General features: G+C 33.0%; 1 protein-coding gene and 2 pseudogenes across 1 annotated transcript; 2 read left to right on the top strand and 1 right to left on the bottom strand.

The window, feature by feature from the left end:
* Positions 1-362: 362 nt before the first annotated feature.
* On the bottom strand, positions 363-5,731 carry LOC114713077 (ARM REPEAT PROTEIN INTERACTING WITH ABF2-like; annotated as a pseudogene).
* An 8,928-nt stretch (positions 5,732-14,659) lies between these two features.
* LOC114713075 (flavonoid 3'-monooxygenase-like) lies at positions 14,660-16,062 on the top strand (annotated as a pseudogene).
* Positions 16,063-16,064: 2 nt separating this feature from the next.
* On the top strand, positions 16,065-22,219 carry LOC114713073 (spore wall protein 1-like). The gene is made up of 3 exons (XM_028897655.1): positions 16,065-16,141; positions 21,551-21,816; positions 22,206-22,219. Exons 1-3 carry the CDS (start codon positions 16,065-16,067, stop codon positions 22,217-22,219), a joined length of 357 nt encoding a protein of 118 aa, XP_028753488.1.
* The last annotated feature ends 456 nt before the right edge of the window (positions 22,220-22,675 follow it).

The raw sequence follows: 22,675 nt of genomic DNA, 5'->3' as shown, positions 1-22,675 counted from the left end.
AAGTTAAACCCTTCATAATTATATCAGTTCAACTTTTATAACCATGACAACATTCTATTCTGATACTCTAATCAAATCTCTCCTTACCATTATCTGTCATCCCTCTAGTTTTCAACTTTCTACATACCCAACATCACCTCCTTTTTATATCCCAGAGAATCTGATTACAGTAAGGTTTCAAAATGTCTAATCCATTTTAAGACGATTGAGAAAACCTCAACCAGCTCTTCTATCTGTACAATCAAATCCTCTTCCTAGACTTCTAGTAAAACCACCTCATTTTTCTTTACCCGAGAGACCTTTTCAGCCATCATCCCATAAAAAAAACCCATTGAACCAACACTATCTTTCCAAGGAGTTACGTTTTTTCAAATGCCGCCACAATCAAACCACACTGAGATTCGTAGAAGCCCAACAAGTCCACATATCCTGTTCCACTACAATATGCAATAATAGGTTCAATATATGAGCAATCGTAACAATGAAGACGTGTGCCAGGATAATATAACACACCATTCAAGGGGCATTGATAATTATGAAATTATATCCCACTAACAATTTTAATATAAGACTCAATTAACTAATTTGAAGAGAAACCAAAAAAGTTACTAAATTATTAAATTATCGCATATGTTACAATCAGAGCACACGCCAAGCTATACGAGCAGCAAAATAGTTTGAACAAAAAATATAATATAAATATTCAACATCCGTACTAACGGCACATTAACGATGATTCACAAATCCACGCACAGCCTGCAAAATTAGGACCCTACTTCAACTAGGACTCTTATCCCATATTCCGCTAGTAGGCTTGGTGAGTAAACTTCGAATAATTCACGTATATCTGGGACAATGCGACAGATGAGGTACCTATACCTACATATTCCAAAGACAAGGTAAAATACATATGAATTTAGTTTAAAAAGATTAAACAAGTTGGCCTTACTAGGCTAAGAAGAAAAACAACAAAGAATGGAGCCTTCGAGTTGTTGAACAAAGCATACCATGGTCCGCGCTCAGTTTGTCAAATTGAGCCAACAAAAAGAATATACATGCATGCCTCAATGCTATAGCATTAAACGACTCCGATAACTCGTACATAAGAGAGACATTTTCTACCGAAATATCCTAGGAACAGTATGATGAATCATGGGATTGTAACACGTTCATAGAATGATTTGAAAAATAGGGGAAAAATCAAATCAGAAACCACATTCTTGCCCTACCTGAGCAAGTGCACACTCACAAGATCGCTTGAGACCATCCAGAAGATACTGATCAGCGACTCTTAGGAGATCTTGAGCAATATCCAAGTTGACATTACATTTCCCGTGTAAATAAATCTGGAAGCGCCAAATGGAAAAGGCGTCTACCACAATATTTCTCAGATAAAGCAAATAACAAAAAGATGAAAAACCTAGAAAGGGACCATAAATCACACCTCATCATCACTTCAAAGACATCCCATTTAACGTTAGGAATCTGTATCTCTTTGGCTTCCTTTTCCTGCATTTACATATTCCAACAAAGTCAACGTGACTATTGACACTTAAGGCTATCGAATTATAAGAATAATAGAAACAGATTATCAACATTAATCACTGCCTACCCAATAAAAACCATCAAGCATTGCTCGAAACGCATCAGAGGAAGCAAGTAGACAAATTCGGTGAGCATAGAACTGTTTGCCTAATAATGAAAGAAACAGAAAATTATGAGTACATATTTCAAAATTAATTATGCACAAGGAAAACTATTCACAAGCAGCATGTTCACCTTCAACTAAAAAGATGATATCAGAAAATGTAGGATTGTTTATATACTGATCGCCTAAGTATACCTGCAACAAAAACAGCTAAAAAACTAGGCAAACCAAGGAAAAAACAGTGCACAAAAATAATCCTTGTAGGATTGTTCACTTCTCAAATCGGTCTTTAGACAAACCCCAAGTCACTAAATTTCTTGCAATCAAAACGACTTTTAATTAAGAGTCGTTGTCCTTTTCCCCCAAAACAAGCAGAGCAAATTTCATTAAGAGCTCAACAATTTACATCATGTCTATGATCCTTACATGAACTCAAAGGATCAATGAACAAATCAAAGTAGGCCAATACATGGTGGGGCCAAAAAACTGCGTTTTTGCTCAAGTAACATTTTTCCTTGAAAGCATTTGTTTTACAACCACTCTATGAAATTTGACTCAGCATCATTTTGAAAGCAAATGCCATCTGTATTAACCCATGTCAATTGCCATGTTAACGGCCAATGGACTGCCATTTATGTAACATCTAAAATATTTTTAAACAAATCTTTAGAAGACCAATTGGAAAAAAAATACCTCTTCCAATGACTAGATCTAACATTTCCTATCCTGTTGAGTATTTAAATAGAGTATCGCCCAGTATCTTACTTTTATTGATAAGTTAAAAAACAAAAACATGAAAGTTATATTAATTTATTTATTTTTTGTCCAAACCAGATGACTAGGGTGAGCAAATGAGATATGAATGGCAGCTCACCTGGGAAGCCGAGGATGGAGGAGTAGCATCAAAGGGAGAGATAGATGTGGTTCTGACAGCCAATGAGTGAAGTGCCATTGAAGCCTCGCGATTCTGTTTAATATTTGCAGATTCTAGAAGATCCAGTAGGAATTCGAGTCCTGCAAAAAATTTAGTAGCACATTAGCTGAACATACTTTAGCAAGGAAACAAAAAAAAATAACATCCCGACCACAAGTGATTCAGTTCTTTTTACCATTGTTGTCAACAAAAATAAATTTCCCATCATCAGGGGCACATAGATGAGCAAGAGCTAAAGCCACGTGTCTTTGAACAACCTTTTCTCCAAAACGCATAAGATAGATCAGCTGTTTCAGCACCTGGTAAAAAATGAAATTCATGAGTCGAGCCCGGCGTTGAGCACAAAGATTGGAAAATAAAAATAAAAATAATAGCTACACTATAACAGCATGTGCATCTATAATTTAAAAAACAAAAGAAATCGATAATTTGCAAGAAAGCTCACTTGTCCATGCATTTTCTCCTCTAATCTTTTCATTGTCTTCCCTACATACTCTTTAGCAGGCTGCAGGCCACACAGGACTTGTTAGGTATATTGAAACCAAAGAGAAGGATATCTATCGATCTATCTTGACAAACAAGAAATTATCATCCTGGAAAACGTTCCATGCAAGCCTATTGATTTCGTGTTACTGAAAAATAAATGAACATACTCCATCTATGAAATCTCCATCCTGTAGTTTTTGAACACCACCAACCTTAACAATATCCGCAACATTCTCCTATTAAGGAAAACTTAGGCGATTATGAAAAGGAAACATGCAATGATGATTCAGTAAAACGAACGCACCAGGCTTCACCAGTTCACCTCATTATCAGCAAAACCATACAGAGCAAAGGCTGCATTACGTTGGAGAGGTCCATCATCCTTGGAGCAAAGAAGGTCGAGTAGAAGCTCTATACCTCCACTATAAGCAATACCAGCTTGATTGTGTGCGTCCTAAAGCAAGCATCATAAAAAGCACAAAGGAATATGAAAGAACTGGCTAGAGATAAGTCATACGCATGATTTTATATTGCGCACTTGATTATATCATCAGTTAAGACTTGAAGTTACAAATACATACATATATATTTATATATATAAGAAAATACACACTCAATAATAGAATAAACCTTTTAAAGCCCAAGGCTAGCCACTGATGAGTATTAAACACTAATGCCATCAATGTTTATACTCCTCATACAGCAAATTGATAAACGTAACTATAATCACCTGGGCCAGTCTCCCAAGTGCAAATGCTGATGCTTTCCAAAGCTGTGCATATGGGGACTTAAGCATGTCAATCAGTGGCTGGATAGCCCCTCTTTGAGCAATATGAGCCTGTATAAAACACAAACTTATGTGGTTACTGATTGTGGCAGAAAAACACGGAGGACACAACAAGAGCATTTATAAAACCATCTATGTGCAAGTTTTTCCCTCCCCCCCTTACTATCTAATTGCGATGCACATAATTCAATCCACCTTGCAATCAGAATCTGTCCCAGCAAATATACCAATTAAAAGAGCTGCTTCTCTCTGACTCTCCTGCCAGTCAGACCTGCCATTCGTATTCTGAGCTTGAGAAATGTATTTTATAAGATATTAAGGAAGAGTGCTTGTAGGGCAAATAACATTACCTAAGCAATCCAATTATAGGTCGTAGAGCACCAGCTAGAAGAACTTCCCTCTTTATGTCTGGAGAAGAGTTGACCAGATTTCTAATCAAGCCAACCTACAAAGCTCCTAATTCAGCTGGCTCTAGAAAAACTATAGCATGGGAAAATTAAGCAAATGGAATGCATTAATAAAAATTCTATTAGGGCCTAACTGCTTCAAAACGTGTGGCAGCATCCTCTGATCCAAGCATTAGTACAAGAGTAGGCAGTGCATTGCATCTGACAATCTGCAATTAGTGATTCATATCAACTACTACAGCATAACAATATACAAGAGAAACCAATTAGCCATGCAAGGTCATCCACCTGTTTTGTGTTCTCATCATTTTTAAATGCAAGATTACGTAAGGCTCCTGCAGCTGCCATTTGTACCTTTACATTATCAAATTCAAGCAATTCAACTAGAGGAGGGATAGCACCTTCCATCCTGAAGGTACAGTCAACCTCTGAGATAGGGAATACACACACACATATAGAAACTATGCTTCAAAGGGTGGAGAATAGAATAGTTACCTAACACGGGTTTTAATGCTGTCATTTTCCTCCACAAGGCTTGCGATGAGATCAGCTGCTCTCCTTATAAGGCGAGTAAGTGCCCTTGAATTGCCACGGGTCTTGTACCTCTTTAGCAAATCCATAAGATAGGACAAAGCTCCGGCATCGACAATGAGTTGTTGATGCTCTGGCTGCGCGAAGTCCAAAAGAAATCAATTATGAGTTAAAAGACATTTTGAAGGTTTCATACACAACGCTTTAGAGTTTCACACGATTTAGATGCTTAAGCGTTGGTGGGGGAGAGAGACGCTTTAGAGTTTCATACAATTTAGATTCTTAAGCCTTGAGAGGGGGGGGAGTGAGCTAGAGAGCAAGGCTGCAGTGCTGAATTACTTTAAAAGCAAGACTCTCAAGGACCAAGAGACACCCCCTTTCCACCTCATGCTCGTAAGGCTTGGGAACACCATCACCTTCTCTAACTGGTTCAGGTGCTTCCAGATGTTTTAACAAAGCAGGAACAGCTCCGCAGTCCACCATACTACTCAGAATTGCCTCTGCGAGAAAGAGATAAATATTAAAATGATGCACTAAGGAGCAAGCAGCAGAACCAAAAACAAAGAACAACGCATGTAATAAACTTCCTCACATCCAAAAAATAAAAGTTGGCAGCACGGGATAATTTCAATTTCCGCGGTTAAGCACGCCGACTCACTCCAGGCATACAAGAAAATTAAAAAGGAAAACTGTTTTATTGGCATGAGTATAAGCACGATTACGTATAATACAAGGCTCAAGCGGTTACCATTCTGTCCGACTGCAAAGAGAACATCAACAGCACGCTTGGCCGCGAGGCGATCCGACTGGGACGATGATAAGCTGGAGTTGAGAATAGTGACTTGCTCCACAATGTCGCTGAAAAAATCTACCGAGAATTCTTGTTCGCGCTCGCGCTTCAAGCTGCGTCCGGCAGGAGAGGACGGCGGTAGATCCATGTATCTAATAATGAGTTTAAAGTTTTCTTAGTCCAAAAGTGACTTATAAATAAGATTAAAAGAGGAGGACATGACAAAAATAGATCCTGCCGATGCGCCCTTTTTGAAACCAAAAATATTTTTATAAGAAATTAAAATAAAATCTCCCTAATATTTCTCAACAATTTATCTAAAAGAAACTTCTATTATCATTTAAATATGGCATCTTCATATGTCCTTTATATATTTCTTAAAATATTGTGCAAGCACACTCAATAATAACCCATATAATTCAAAAAATGAGATTATAGGCTATTTAATTAAGTCCTCACTTTAATATATAAAATATGTAATACACCTATAGAGTTAATAAATTGAGGATAACTCGGTTGTTATTAAAAACAATTTGTTTTCCATGAAGCATTCATTATTTTTTTCCAACTTATTGTCCTCGAACAACATAATTGTAAAACATAATTATCGGCAAAAAAAAACAGTAAAACATAATTTGTTTTCCTTCAATGCATTCATTATCTCTTCCACTATTAAATCAATTAGTTATTATCATAAAACAATTTATTTCTCCCAAAGTATTTATTTTGCTTTCCTTAGAAGCCTTTAGTATTTTCCCCACTTACTCCTTAATTAAATACTTAAGAATTATCACGAGAGAAATTAACTTTTAAAATTTCTACCATTATCTTTGAATAAAATAGAATCCAACTCAGGGGACACAAAAAATAAAGGATTGAAGCATAACCTTCTTATGAAAATCACACTATATTAATTCATAACAAAACACATCAAAATAGATGTTCCGCTATTTTACTCCTTCTGTTTCTTTTTATAAACAACTTTGAACTCCAGTACGTAAATTAAAAAATCAGTTAAAGATAATAAATATGTAAAAACTGAAAAAATTCCAAAATATCCTCATTCATGAGAGGAGAGAGTATAAGAAAGAGAATAAAAAAATTATTATAATAAAAAGAATCATGAAAGAGAAAGAATGTGTGATGGAGAGAGATAATAGTTTGAAAAATAAAATAATAAATAAATTTATTATTAAAGTAATTAATTAATGAGGGTGAAATAGGAAATTTGTTACAAAAATTTAAGACAACTTACAAATATTACTTATATTTAGGGATAAGAGGGGAATAATAATTGTTGCTTATAAAAAGGGATGAAGGGAATAATTATATATTGTACACCCAACAAATAAATTTTATTTTAAAAAAATCAGAATAGATATCCTCCGATTTCATTATATATTAACTATTCAAAAAAATTCACGCATTTCACTAGAGCACCACTATGCGATTGGTATGATTATCTGATCTAATGATCTAATGATTTAAACAATAAATATAAAAGAAAAGAAAAATATTAAAATAGATTTTTTTCTGATGTCATTATATATTAGTTCATGACAAATATCAGAAAATGTAAATTTTTTTTTTAATGTTCAGATATAAAAAAAATTAGGAAAATATCATGAAACGATTCATGACCAAATATTGCGATTGGTTCATGATCTTGAAGAAAGAAACAAGCTATTTCAATACCCACCCATAAATCTCGTGAACGTCTCTCGAATGTCCCTCAATCAGCAAAAGGCTATTCAAGTGCAAATTGGGAAAACAAATTCATAGGAAGAATAAAACCACTCTACGCTGCCATTCCTCCATGGGTTCACTTGGCGGAAAGGTCAAACTCTTTCACGAAAAGGAGAGAGTTTGATCTTGAAGAGTGCCACTTTGTTGTGGCTCCAGTCGCGGTGCTGAGAGAAGCATGCATAGTGTAACTGGAAGATTCTTATCTATTGGAATAGAAAAAAAAAGGTTTGTTTGTCATACTTCCGTGCCCGTAGGAACAAGTCCCAGTAGATCAAGCGTTAAGCGTCCTGTCCTTGAATTATGGGTGAGCCTAGCCCTTTTCCTAAGATTTGTGTATAAAAAAAATAAATAAATAAAACCACACTATGCTATATCAATTACATGTGTAAAAAAGATTGCTTTTTTATTGAAATTTAAATTTCAATAATCTAAATTTTAAAAACAGGATAACAATAATAGTATCAATCAATTAATGAATTAACTAATGAAAAAGTCATGAATTACTCTCTAGTCCTCTTGTTATATGATATTTTTAGATATAATTTTTTATCCTAAATAATTGTCATTTTTTGATATGTGAGAATTAGTTGATTTTTGGTCTAAAATAGTTTGAATTGAAGTTTAAATTTTAATAATCCAAATTTCAAAAACAGCACAATATCAATAGTAGTTAATTTCGCCATACCAATGAATCAATCAATCAATGAATTATCTAATCAAAAAGCCATGAACTAGTCTCTCCCTCTCTCATCCTTATTATATGATATCTTCTACAACAAATTTTTGGTTTTAAGTAATTGTTATTTTTTGGTATACATATACAAATTAGTTGATTTTTGATCCAAAATAGTCTAAATTGAAACTTAAATTTCAATAATCCAAATTTTAGAAACAGGATAAGAACAATATTAGATCACAAATTTTTGGATTTTGTTATCATCAAGATGAAAAGTCTTTTCTGCCATCACAGATATAAGAAAAAGCCAAGCAAGGTGCACGTGCTCATCTTATTTTTTCCTTTAGGGTCAGATATAATGACAATCTTAAATACTACCTCCGGTCCTTAATATAAGACCCTGTTTGACTTTTATTTTGGTTCTCAATATAAGATCTCAATCCACTTTGTCTCTCATATTTATACATTTTTCTCCAAAATAGCCCTTCTAAGTTCTAACAATGATAGTTCTAGTCAATACACTTGATTAATAAGGATATTTTAGGAAAGACAATATCTATTTAGGACAAATAACTAACTCAATTTACTTTCTTAATCTCCTCAAATTAGTGAACTGGCTCTTATAATTAAGACTGGAGGTAGTATTTACACATTTTTAGGGACAAAATACGCGACCCATTACTAATTAAATACCTTTTAATTTAAAAGCACCGAGAATCTGTACTTCTTTGAAAATGGGAATTTTTATGCGTGTTTTCCATTATCTTTTGATCTTTTAAATAGAATAATACATTTTATAGATAACCCAAAATTCAATACCTCTCTAAATACCCTTTAATTTTAATAACACTGAGAATCTATACTTCTTTGAAAATGGGAACTTTTATGCATGTTTTCCATACATTTTATAGATAACCCAAACTTAAAAGCCTCTCTCTCTTAAACAGAACTTAAACGTTGATCTTCTTTTGCTTGATTTTAAGGTTTTTACATAAACAGATATCAAGAGCAAAACTATGAGAAAAGCTCCATATAACAAAAGGATTGGTTGCATTTGATAGTCAAAACTACTTAAACCTAAACCATATACATAGTTGCATTTTTCCGTTGGTGAAAAAAAAGTTGCATTTTTTCCCTGTTCATCAATTCTATGAGTACAGTAGTTTTGTTGTTTACAATAAAACTATCCGTGTCAAGGGAAATAACATATATATGCAAAGTGTAAATAAACATCTTACAATGCCACTTGGGCTTGTGATGCATGGTTAGAAAATAAAATTGTAACAGTATGCTCCACTTGTTTGTTTACAAAATAACAATATAATTCAATTTCTATGGCAAGTGTGATATGGGGAAATGTACAAACCGGCTGGAATCAAGTAACGAACAAACGGTTGATCTAGGTAGGACTTTAAGAGAACATGTCTCTTACAACTCTAGTCATGAAGACACCACAAGGTTGATCAATCCTTTGATACTATCGAGTATTTTCATGAGAATACAAGGATGTAAGCAAAGCTCACACAGAGAGAAATAAACTCAATTCTCATTCATCTAAATCTGTATCTAATTACAAAAAACGTAGCCTATATATAAGCAACTATAGAACACTCTAGAATCAACATCTGAAGACATAAATACTAAGGATGATGCTTTATTAATAATTATTTGACTATGGGAAGCACCATTTATTACATAGAAATAAAAGGAAATAACTTAAACTTCAAGAGCAAGTCTGCTAATTGAAAATAGAAAACTGTAAAATAGGAAACTAATTAAAACAAACAGAATCCTAATTAATGTCAATAATATCACTCTTGATGCTTCTTGAATTTTCTTTGACCTTCCAAATGGATCTTCATAAATGCTATTCACGTCCATAAGTATGTATGGGCCTTTTAGACATCCATTTGGGCCTGACTATGGTTTAATCACGTTCAGAAACTCTCTTGGTCCATAACACAATGTATTTGGGCCCTAATTTAAAAAGTAATAGCTCCAACGGACCCTTCGATGCACATATAATTGTGTTGAGCTTTTAATAACATAGGATTTGACTTCAAATGCTTCTTTTTGACTCTCAGAATGTGCTCTTCTCTTCCTCAAGGCCCAAGTGTCCATGCTCCAATGACTCACATGCCACGGTGGCTTTCAGGGTGGCCTTCTATATGTCATGTTAAGCTCTGCATGTGTCCATGTTATCATCCAAGAAATGATCAATGTCCTTCTCCATGTAAGCAGTCTTGAGCTATAAATCCCTTGAATACTTTGGAGGGCTTGTTGGGCCTCTAACTGAATGAGCATTTCTTGGGCTTCAAGGCTTGGTATGCTGTCATTCCCTCCCTCTTCGAAAAGATTTGTCCTCAAATCTTGACCTGGATCAAAAGGAAAGAAGTTAGAATTTGCAAAAACAATTTGAAAACAATACTTACTGAGTAAAAAAAATGATGTATGTTATATTATGGGTCCTAGCAAGATCTTGAAAAGGATCTTGATTCCTTAAAGTCACATGAAGATACTCTAATATTGGAAGCTAGTGAAAATTGCTTTCGGTTAGAAATCTTTTCTTTCTCATGTGCACCCAAATATAAATGATCATGTGTATCCCTCGTGCACCTACAAAATAACTTAAAGCAACAACAATATCCAAGTAACAAGAAACCCTCTTAACCACAATATGCATATGATAAGAATGCTTATGAACAACAAAATTCATGTTACAATTAAAATCTAATGTGTAAAGTTCAAGCAAGGCATCTTAAAGACAACAAATCTTCAACAATAACAAGATTTGGGTCATCAGAATGTGTTTTAATATTGTTTGAATGAAATGAGAATCCATTGGATGGCTCTTTAAGAATCAAATCACCTACCTACAACACACTAGAATCACAAGGCAAATAATGATTAAGATGGTTAGTAATCAAAGAAATATCCTTGCAATCACTCTTAATCTCTTTTTTCTCAAAATTCTTTTCATCTTTCTTTTCACTCAAATCAACACTCTAATTTTTCCTCTCATTATTTTGACAATATTGAGATACTTCACTTGTTTCTTTACTCAAGCTGTCTTCTTTTTCACAGTTATCCACAACACTAGAGTCAATGTCATTTGAATTGTATATAGAGATGATATCTTTCTCTTGATCATTCTTCTTTGAAGAGGAGCATTGTCTTTTCTTGAGTTCTTTTTCATGCTTGCTAAATAGAGGAACCAAATCTTCAATCTCTATAAAACTGCACATTTCTGCAACACGGGTTAATCTAGGATTAAGCCCGCGTATAAAATGATCCATGATGGCTTCTGGAGTCTCTTTCACACCAGCTCTAATCAAAGCTAACTCCATCTCGTTGTAATAATTCTCAACATTTAAGGAGCCTTGTTTCAACTCTTGCAACCTTTTATATAAATCTCTTTTAATTTTGGAGTTGTGCTTAGACTTTAACTGGTCTATTTCAGCATTTAGTTGTTAAACTTCTTTTAGGAAAGATTTGATATTTTTCCCAAGTTCTTTGTGACCATACATATTTTGTGCCTGAAAAGTTAGAAATAGAGAGAAAAATGGATATCACCACTCTACTCACGTGTTTCACTCAAAATAATTTATGTCACTCATGTTTCACTCAAATTTGCGCTTTTAAAATAATGTAAATACTCTTGCCTTTTACAACTCAAGCTTGACTCCTATAATATTCTTGATTGAAACTCAATAAAATCAAAAGACAATGTCAATTTGTGGCAATCTACACAAATAGAATTGGTAAGAAACTATGGGAGAAAGTAAAGGAATATGGGATAAAAGTATACGATAAAAAAAATATATGGCAAGAGCTAGAAAGAGGAAAAAACGTGTAGAAAAAAAGGATAAGAAAATTATGGATACAAATATGGGTGTGGAAAGAAAAGAAAGTGGGAACGAAGATTTTAGGAAAAATACTACCTTGAGAACACTTTCGGAAAGTGAATATCTTGTAAGAAAAGGACTCAAATTAGGCAAATAATATGACAAGGAAGGAAAAGCAATAGGAAACAAAAGAAGGAAGGAAACTTGATGAAAGAAAATAGGAAAGTAATATAAAAAGGAAAGGAATTCAAAATAGGAAACTAGATAAAAGAAAGAAAAGTAGAAATAGGAAAGTAGGAGTCTTACCACCCAAGTATAAAGACTTAGGAAGTTAATTGTGACTTGTAATGGAAGCTCTTTCAAATTAGGAAACTTGCGTCTTATGTTGCAATCTCCAAAACCTGAAACTCTTTCTCTTTTTGTTTTCCTCAAATTTTTTTTCAGCAATTCTGCAGCCTTTTTTTTTTTCTTTGAACACAACAGCACTCTTTTTTTTATGAATTTTTTTTTGTTTTTTTTCTATGCTACTCAAAAGAACAAAGCAAGTCAAATGAACAAAAAAAGAGTGGGAAGGAGATGAAAAGGAAAACAAAAAACCAAAAAAATGATGGAAATAAGGAAGAACGAAGGAAGATAGAATGAGGAGAATGGAAACGAAAGAAAAATGGAAGCAACAAAGAAAGAAAAAAAATTAAAACACCAAAAAGATAGAACTTGAAATCTAGTAAATCTTAGCTCTGATGCCACTTGATATGGGGGAGACGTATGGACAAACTAGAATCAAGTAACAAACGGATGGTTGATCTAGGTAGGACTTTAAGAAAACCTGTCTCTTATAACCCTAGTCATGAAGACACTACAAGGTTGATCAATCCCTTGATACTGTCAAGTATTCTCACGAGAATACAAGGATGCAAGCAAAACTCACACAGAGAAAAATAAACTCAATTCTCATTCATCTAAATCTGTATCTAATTACAAAAAACATAGCCTATATATAGGCAACCATAGAACACTCTATAATCAGCATCTTAAGACATAAATGCTAAGAATGATGCCTCATTAATGATTATTTGACTATGGGAGGCACCATTTATTACATAGAAATAAAAAGAAATAATTTAAACTTCAAGAGCAAGTATGCTAATTGAAAATAGAAAACTATAAAATAGAAAACTAATTAAAACAAACAGAATCCTAATTAATGTCAATAATATCACTCTTGATGCTTCTTGAATTTTCTTCGATCTTCCAAATGGATCTTCATAAATGCTATTCACGTCCATAAGCATGCATGGGCCTTTTAGACATCCATTTGGGCCTGAATATGGTTTAATCACGTTCAGAAACTCTCTTGGTCCATAACACAATGTATTTGGACCCTAATTTAAAAGGTTATAGCTCTAATGGACCCTTCGATGCACATATAATTGTGTTGGGCTTTTAATAACATAGGACGTGACTTCAAATGCTTCTTTTGGGCTCTCAGAATGTGCTCTTCTCTTCCTCAAGGCCCAAGTGTCCATGCTCCAATGACTCACATGCCACGGTGGCTTTCAAGGTGGACATCTATATGTCATGTTAAGTTCTGCATGTGTCCATGTCATCATCTAAGGAATGATCCATATCCTTCTCCATGTAAGCAGTCTTGAGCTATAAATCCCTTGAACACTTTAGAGGGCTTGTTGTGCCTCTAACTGAATGAGTATTTCTTGGACTTCAAGGCTTGGTATGCTATCAAAGTGTAATAATACATTATTTGAAATGAAAACGTGGGTGATGATTTTGATTTCAAAATATAAACAAAAATAAGCATTTGCATGTTTTAGTTGCACTTCAACTTCTAATTTATTGTTATGCACAATAAAATCAATTTCGGTCATTAGCAAAAATCAAATAGAAAGTTTTCTTTCTTCTAAAAGCATCCATTGGAATGACTGCAGAATATGATAGGAACATCGAAGGGCAATATAATTCGAAATCCTATTATTAGTGGCATCGGCTTATAACATATTAAACTTTCCATTACATATAACATTAATATAATTAAAAATCCTATTATTATTGGTATCGGCGTAACATAACAAACTTTCCATTACATGACGGAGTTAAACCCAACTTTAAGATTATATAATCATGAAGCACACGAAGAAGGTCCAGCTTCGTTTGGTGGATGCGTCTTGTGGCTGGCACAGTATTCCAGATCCATAGTGGTTGATCATCATTAAACACGATCTTGCTGGTGTTCTCATGATTTTTCAGCATCTCAATCCCTACACACATCAAAAAAAAGAAAAGAAAAGAAAGAACATAATGTTTTCAAACAATTCAAATACCTTATTATGCTGGAATATATTAGATAAAAAATGATTAACAAAATAAAATAAAATAAAAACCTCTAAACACTAGTCAAGACACAAGATATCAAGGTTTTCTCTTGCTTACTGAAAGGGTTCGTGATTGGTAAAATAACAACATGAAAACTCACGTTGCTTGTAACCTCATCCTACCTTTAAAGCAAAAATAAATAATATAATGAAGTATACTTACGTGTGTTCTTCCAAAGTCCAAGAGGCGGCCTTCTTTCTGATACGAAACTTGACCCCTAAACCCAAAAAAACTGATAAAAGCAAAACTAAATATTCACAGGCCACAAAATACAATCCACGTGGCCCAATACCTGCGCATCTACGTGGACCAATCACAAAGCACTCACAACGTTTATATAGATATATATATATATAGATAACAATTTTAATACCTAGTTTTGTTGGCATCAGTTTTATTACCTAAATTAAGGAATGCATATATGCATATGCAGGAAGAGATAGCAAGATTGATGCCCAATCTAGCGAGTGCGGGCTCAAATGCGGTGAACTTGGCTCAATTGCTCAACGTGTGCACGACAAATGCATTGTGCAGAGTGATGATAGGGTGGCGCGTGTTCAGCGACGGCAGCGCTGGGTGCGATCCCAGGGCGAATGAGTTTGAGAGCATGGTGGTGGAAGTGATAGCATTGGCCGGAGTTTTCAACATCGGCGATTTTATTCCGGCCTTGGAGTTCCTTGACCTGCAAGGAGTGCAAGCTAAAATGAGGAAACTGCACAAAAGATTCGATGACTTCCTTACGAGCATCATTGACGAGCACAAGGTTTCTAAGAGCGAGAAGCACAAGGACATGTTGAGTACCCTGTTGTCCCTCAAAGACGTCCAGGATGATGACGGAACCAGACTCACTGACATCGAGATCAAGGCTCTTCTTTTGGTACCTACGCCTTCTTCCTTACTCACCAATTATTATATGGATAATGCTTTTATCAAATTTTTTATATTTAATATTATACGTGACCATATATGATTGGATAGTTTGATCTAATGAAAATAAGTAACTTGATTTTCTTGTTATACTGTCATATTTAAGTTTAATAAATTTTATTTAAAATTAAAATATAAATCATTCAAATTAAACATGGATTGGAAGAGATCAACGTGTTCCTCTTTGCAACTAGAATTTCCCGAGGAAGAGAACCAAACATTTATTTTTGGGAAGCATGAGTCAATGACATGGGTCCATTCTTGCAGAACTTGTTTGCCGCGGGAACTGACACGTCATCAGGTACAACAGAGTGGGCCATAGCTGAACTAATTCGTCATCCAAGAATGCTAGCCCAAGTCCAACAAGAGCTGGATGCTGTGGTGGGTCGAGGTCGACTCGTAAGTGGTGACTGAACTAGACTTCCCCAGCCTCCCATGCTTGCAGGCCGTGGTGAAGAAAACCTTCTATCTTCACCCACCAACGCCTCTTTCCCTTCCACGAATAGCAGACAAAAGCTGTGGGATCTTCGGCTATCATATCCCCAAAGGAGCACTTTACTGGTCAATGTCTGGGCCATAGGTCGTGACCCCAAGGAATGGTCTAACCCATTGGAGTTCAATTCTGACAGGTTTCTGCCAGGTGGCGAGAAAGCTGACGTGGATGTAAGGGGCAATGACTTTGAGTTGATACCATTTGGTGCTGGACGTAGAATTTGTGCTGGTATGAGCCTGGGGCTTCGCATGGTTCAACTAGTAACTACGACACTGGTCCATGCCTTTAATTGGGACCTGCCAGAAGGGCTTCACCCTGAGAAGCTTAATGTGGATGAAGCCTATGGAGGGTCAGCCCCACCGACCGTGTACCCCAGGCCCAGACTTTCACCACAAGCCTACTAATCATGAACACCCCAATAGAGGCAGCATCGTCTACTTCAGACCTTTGTGCATACGCCTTTCCTGATGTTTTTATTGAGCAGTAGTATGATCATGCGCATCGAATTCACTGGGGAAGTTATTTTAGACGGTTATGAAAAAGAGAACATCAGACAACTGAAAGATCTACATCAACTAGTGCCAAATGATCTGCATGTAATTTTCAATTATTTTCGCAGTAAAATTGTAGTTTTTTATTATTGATCCTCGATACACAAACTATTTAACTAATTTAAATATATTAAAAAAATAAATAAATTATCTAACCTAATTTTTTAAAATACTGCTACTTCTGATTCTTAATACTCCTTCGGTCCTAATTATAAGAGTTAGTTGACTAGTTTGAGAAGATTAAAGAAATAAGTTAAGTTAGTTATTTGTAATAAATTATTGTTGTCTTTCCTAAAATATTCTTACTAAACAAGTGTATTGGTTAAAACTATTATTATTAGAAGGACTATCTTTGAAAAAAATATATAAATATGAGAGACAAAGTAGATTGGGGTCTTATATTTAGGATCAAAATAAAAGTCAAACAAGATCTTATATTAAAGACCGGAGGTAGTATAAAAGTTAATTTGACTTTCAAGACAGTTTTTACAAGGCACGTGTTAAAAGTTTTATGAAATGTTAGTTACAGGCTTACGGCCAATACATAACTAGGGTATTTTAAGAACCACATCTATTCATTACAAATAACTAACTTAACTAATTTTTTTTTAATTTACTCAAATTATCAACTAACTCTTATACTCCTCCGGTCCTTAATATAAGATTCATTTAACTAATTTGATTAGATTAAGGAAGTTAGGTAAGTTAGTTAATTATAAGAAAAGTGACACATTTTTCCTAAAACACCATAATCATCTTTCTTAATACTCCTCTCCCTTTTCTATTTGATTATGGTTGAGGGAGTATCCATAGGAGTAATTTAGAAAAAATTGATAAATATAAGAAATGGGTCTTATATTTAGGATCAAAACCAACTCAAGAATTGGGTCCTATATTAAAGACCGCAAGAGTATTAAGGACCAGCGCTAATATTATATAATACCATTCCCGGTTCTAAATATAAAAGCTAGTTAACTAATTTGAATAGATTAAAGAAATAAGTTATGTTAGTTATTTATAATAAATGTGTTCTTTCTTAAAATATCCTTGCTATGAGAGACAAAATAGATTAGGATCTTATATTTAAAACCAAAATAAAAGTGAAACAAGATCTTATATTAAGGACAGGAGGTATTACTAAATTATATACAAACTTATAAGTTTTTTTTGACCAAAAATACAAACTTATAAGTTTTTTTTGACCAAAAATACAAACTTATGAGTTAATAAATTAGTTTGAAAAAAAATGCAAAAAATGTGAGAAAAATAATAATTTAAAATCTTATATTTAAAATCAACATCAAATCCCTAATTAGCTCATACACAAGAGTATTTTTTGCGGGTGAATCATTCTCTCATTTTTCATAGCAATATTCCCTCATAGTCGTCCTCATCATAAAATTATACGGCCAAGAAAATTTGAAATTTTCTGTAAACCACCTGGGGCATCAAACTGTTAGCTAAATTCTTTGTCATTCCATCCGATTATTTTATTTCTTTTGGTTGAAATCTCCTCCATTGATTTCAAATAAGGCACAGAACTGGCGGTAGTACTAAATTATATAAACCTTGAATTCTATACCTTAAAACCCCACCACCACCAAAAAAAAAAATAAAAATAAAATAACACGCAAAAAAAGACACCACAAAAGATAATTTCCTTCTGAAGAGAACATCTTCTATGCCGTCACATTCACCGATGTCGATTCCATTACTTAAATCCTGCTCAGCTGCTCCTATTGCTGACCACCTAGCAGTTCTTCGATCGAGCCTTCTTGCTCGAAATCAATGTGACAATCTGATACTAAAATCAGTTTCATACCCTATAAATAAAAAAGTTAGAAAAATACAGTGATACTCTAGATCAAAATACTACTTCCGATCCTAATTATAAGAGCTAATTGACTAATTTGAGGAGATCAAAGAAAGAAGTTAAATTAGTTATTTATAATAAATATGTGTTGTCTTTCTTAAAATATTTTTGCTAATAAAATATATTAGGTAGGACTATCATTGTCAGAAGGATTACTTTGGAAAAATGCATAAATATAAAAAACAAAGTGGATTAGGATCTTATATTTGGAACCAAAATAAAAATCAAACAAGGTCTTATATTAAGAAGAGGAAGTAGCACATCAGAATATCAAAAGTTTAGTAAACAATATTAAAGTCCAATTAAACCTATAAACAGGCTATTTACCAAAGAAAAATTATCAACAGGATTGATTGCTTCTTAAAAATATTATCCCAGTCCACGTTTGGAAACTAGTAGAAGTTCAACCGCAGGAAACAGATCACAAGTACTATGAAAATGCCCAATTGTTGAACAGTAGCCTGGAATTTCTCCCCTTGTCTACATAATTTATATTAATATAAAATTTACAGAAAGCTGCACTGTTTATAAATTAGCAGTATTCAATTTAAAAAGAGATTGCAAAAAAACTCGAGAAACTGCGAAATTGATCTAGGCAAAGTCCACCCTTAACTGAGAATTCCCTTTGGACTTAAGTGAGAACCTCAGATCTAAGTTCAAATGATGTTGGATGAGCTTAAAATCATCATAATTTAATTTGAAATTGCTTAAAAATAGAAATAAAATAAGCCACGCTGAAAGGGATTAAAGAGCACATATGGGACGGGAAAACCATTTTTACATGAATAGTAACTGGAGTTTCCGGTAACTCCATGGAGCTGACCAGGCGATCGGAAAAAGAAACCCTTTTCAAAACATAAAGCTCAGACGTAGAGGTGTTACCAAGAACCAACCACCATTGTCCATCTTTAACCTGTACCAAAAAAGAAATATTAATTACAGTTTGAGACAACTAATAACGGACAATCTAAGAACTTCACCTTAGAGAATCGAGGTACAAAAGCTCTGGAAGAGTGTCGTCTAGAATTCGTCTTCTCCAGTCTGATGTTCAAAACGCGGGAACTTCCACTGTTAGTGTCCTTTCTTTGAAGCTTTACTTTCATTTTGACACGAGAGAATCAGACAGATAATTTTTCCCCATGATGCCAAGAACCGTAAACTCGAGTTTGGTAAGATTGGCTATGGATGAAACTAAAATAATAATAACAAAAATTAGAATTACAATAAAATTGATGCACACTGAAACATAACAAATAAAATATTGATTCAAAAGTCACCCACAAATAAATTATTCCTTTAAAATTATAAACATAAATAAATAAATAATAACAAATAAACATATATGAAAATAAAAAAGATAAACAACACAAATAATTAGTTACAATACATAATATAGAGACAATATATATAAATATATATAGAAGGAGGGGAAAAAACAGTAATATAAATAAATATATAAATATTACAATAAACTAACTAATATATAATAACAATTTAAAATGAAGATAATGCTACAGTGAAATAAATACAGATTTATAATATAAATAATAAATAGACCTATAATTATATAAATTACATTATATAATCACATATAATACTATTTGCATTATTATAAATAAATTAGATAGACAACATATATAAACAAAATAAATATAAGCAAATATAATGATATATATATGTGTGTGTATGAGAGCTAGTACAACACAAATAAAATAACATAAAACAATATAGATATCACATGGAGATGATACATAAATTACATAAATTATAAAAAAAATAAATAACTTAATATTTTACAACAGAACAACATAATAAAATAATAAAAAAAGAATTATAACATAATATAAAACACAAAAAGAAACAAAAATAAAATAAAATAAAATATATATATATATATAATGTAATGACAAAATTAAAATGTAAAGAAAAGAACAATAGAATAACATTATATAATATAAAACATGATAATTGAGAAAGGAGATAATATATAATTAATATGTAGTCAATATATATATATATATATATGATGATTGAGTAAGGAGATAATTAGATGATGAGAAGAATATATCATCTAACAAAGAGTTTATACATCAAATTTTCAAAGCAAAATTATGCTGATAACGTGTAATAAAACTACAAGAAATAAGAATACTAGAGAGTAGGAAAAAAACAAGAGATGGAGAAGACAATGGTTTTTTTCTCATTCACTTTGTTTCATGGTACAAATGCCTTATGCATGGCTTCTATTTATAGGCCTCCAAACATTGAAATCCTATACTAAGGTTACAAAGGAATAAGAAATATCATAATGACATTAACAATGAGAAACTCCTCCCAAGTCATTCGTTAGGGAAATTATATAGTTTATGACACTTGAAGGCAAGAAATCCTATGAGAATTCTAAAGGTTAGGGGTTATGGGCATCCACTTATACAATATTCATAATAATTCTACTCTTTTTGGAGTTTTTCTGTCTTTTGATTTCACATAGAAGCAATCCATTGCTAGATAAGAGGATTCTTATGTTTCTTTAATCAATAAACCGAAGAAAGTCTGTAGTAACTTGATGATCATGATAATTCCTTTCCGAGTAATGCATGCAATTCAGTTTTGAATTTATTCTTTTTTGGTGACTGCTTGAATAAAAAATGAAGAATCATCTTGTAGGGCAAAATTTTGAGTTTGGTTCGTTGTAGAATTTGTCGTCTTTGTGAATTCATTTATAGATTTAGAGCATAATCTTGAATTTCAACATGCATTTTGCTGACAACTGTGAGAGTATTACATATATCACATTTTCATTTAGCTCCATAGTTTTGATGGGTTGTAAACATATATATATATATATATATAAAGGTTTTTGTAAAAGTAATTATTTGTAAAAAAATGAAAAATTTATTTGGCAATTTTGTAACTGACAAAAATATATTACACCTCATCTTACATCTTACACTAGATGAGTTGGAGAGCTTAATTATTAACTTATGTTACATGTAATATTTAATTACAACATCTTCAGATTATTTTGGGTTGGTTTAGGGGTAATAACTTGCAATCATATTGTGCAATGATACATAAAAGAAAGTAAAACACAATTTCTCAAAACATCTACACAATTTTTACCCTATTATGTAGTTCTAATAACAAATGATAGGTACTTTGATACCAAGTAATATTGAACCCAAATATGCAAATTCTAGCTTAAGATTTTGAAATGCTTATAGTCATTATGGAATTTAGCCTAATTTAGATAACAAATAATATTGATCCTGATACTAGATGATATGAAATCCTAAATATATAAATTCTAATTTAAGATTTTCAAATGATTTAATCATTGTGATGTCTCTTGAGATTAATTTGTGATTAAATTTTATAACAAAATTAGTTAATTGCCCTTAACTTAAAATATGAAAAAAAAATGAAAGGAAGAAAACAACTAATTTAAAAAAATATTTTCTTTAGCAGCAGCAGTAGTACTGGTGGTAGTAGTAGTGGTGGTAGTGATAGTGGTGGTAGTAGTAGTAGTAGTGATGGTGGTGGTGGTGGTTTTAGTAGTGGTAGTAGTGGTAGTGGTCGTAGTGATGGTCATGGTAGTAGTAGTGGTGGTAGTGATAATGGTAGTAATGGTGGTGGTAGCGGTAATAGTAGTAGTGGTGGTAGTGGTAGTAGTAGTGGTGGTGATAGTGGTGATAGTAGTCGTAGTAATAGTGGTAGTAGTAGTAGTAGTAATGGTAGTAGTGGTGGTGGTGGTGGTAGTAGTAGTAGTAATGGTAGTAGTGGTGGTGGTGGTGGTGGTAGTGGTAGTCGTAGTAGTGGTAGTAGTAGTCGCAGTGGTGGTGGTAGTGGTAGTAGTGGTGGTAGTAGTTGTAATAGTAGTAGTAGTCGTAGCGGCGGCAGTGGCGGCAGCGGCAGCAGTGGTAGTAGTAATAATATTAGTAGCAGCAGCAGCAGCAGTAGTCTGGCAAGTAAAAAAATATCTTCATTGCAATTTAGTAATTAAAGATTTTACATGAATAAAGTGATATTAAAATAGCATTTTGATATTATCATAGGGATTCCTTATATATCTTTTTCCCAGTTTTCGAGTATTTTTTTTGAATTTTTGATTTAATCATGATAGATTTTAATTTTTAAGTTTTAACTGATCAATCCATTCATTATGTTATCCACATGAGTTTAGCCTATTCAACCATCGTTTTGGTGGTTAAAAAAAAATCGTTTTCTTGGTGGTTGTACCATTTTGCAACTTTGAGGGTGTTTTTGTTAATTTTTGAAAAATAGTTTTTAGAAAAAAATGATAAAAGTAATTTTAGGGAATAAATTTTGTTAAAAAAAGTGACTTTAAAAAATTGAGTATTTAAATGGTTGTTATCAGAATTATTTTTTTATGTGCAGACATAAATAAATAAAACCATAATTTTTATTTATTTTTAACTAAAATATGATTTTTTTAGTTAACATATAAATACTAAATCAATATACATATGTATGATCGATTTATTATTTTGATAACACTATGGTTTTTCACACAAAACTATGATTTAGATGGTTGTTATTAAAATCACTTTTTTAACTAAAAAAAATATAAAT

Source organism: Neltuma alba, unplaced genomic scaffold, assembly GCF_004799145.2.
Source record: "Neltuma alba isolate B1F8T4 unplaced genomic scaffold, ASM479914v2 tig00011415_pilon, whole genome shotgun sequence".
Taxonomy (NCBI): Eukaryota; Viridiplantae; Streptophyta; class Magnoliopsida; order Fabales; family Fabaceae; genus Neltuma; species Neltuma alba.
The sequence above is the reverse complement of the archived record's forward strand: the minus strand, read 5'-3'. Positions and strand labels throughout refer to the sequence as shown.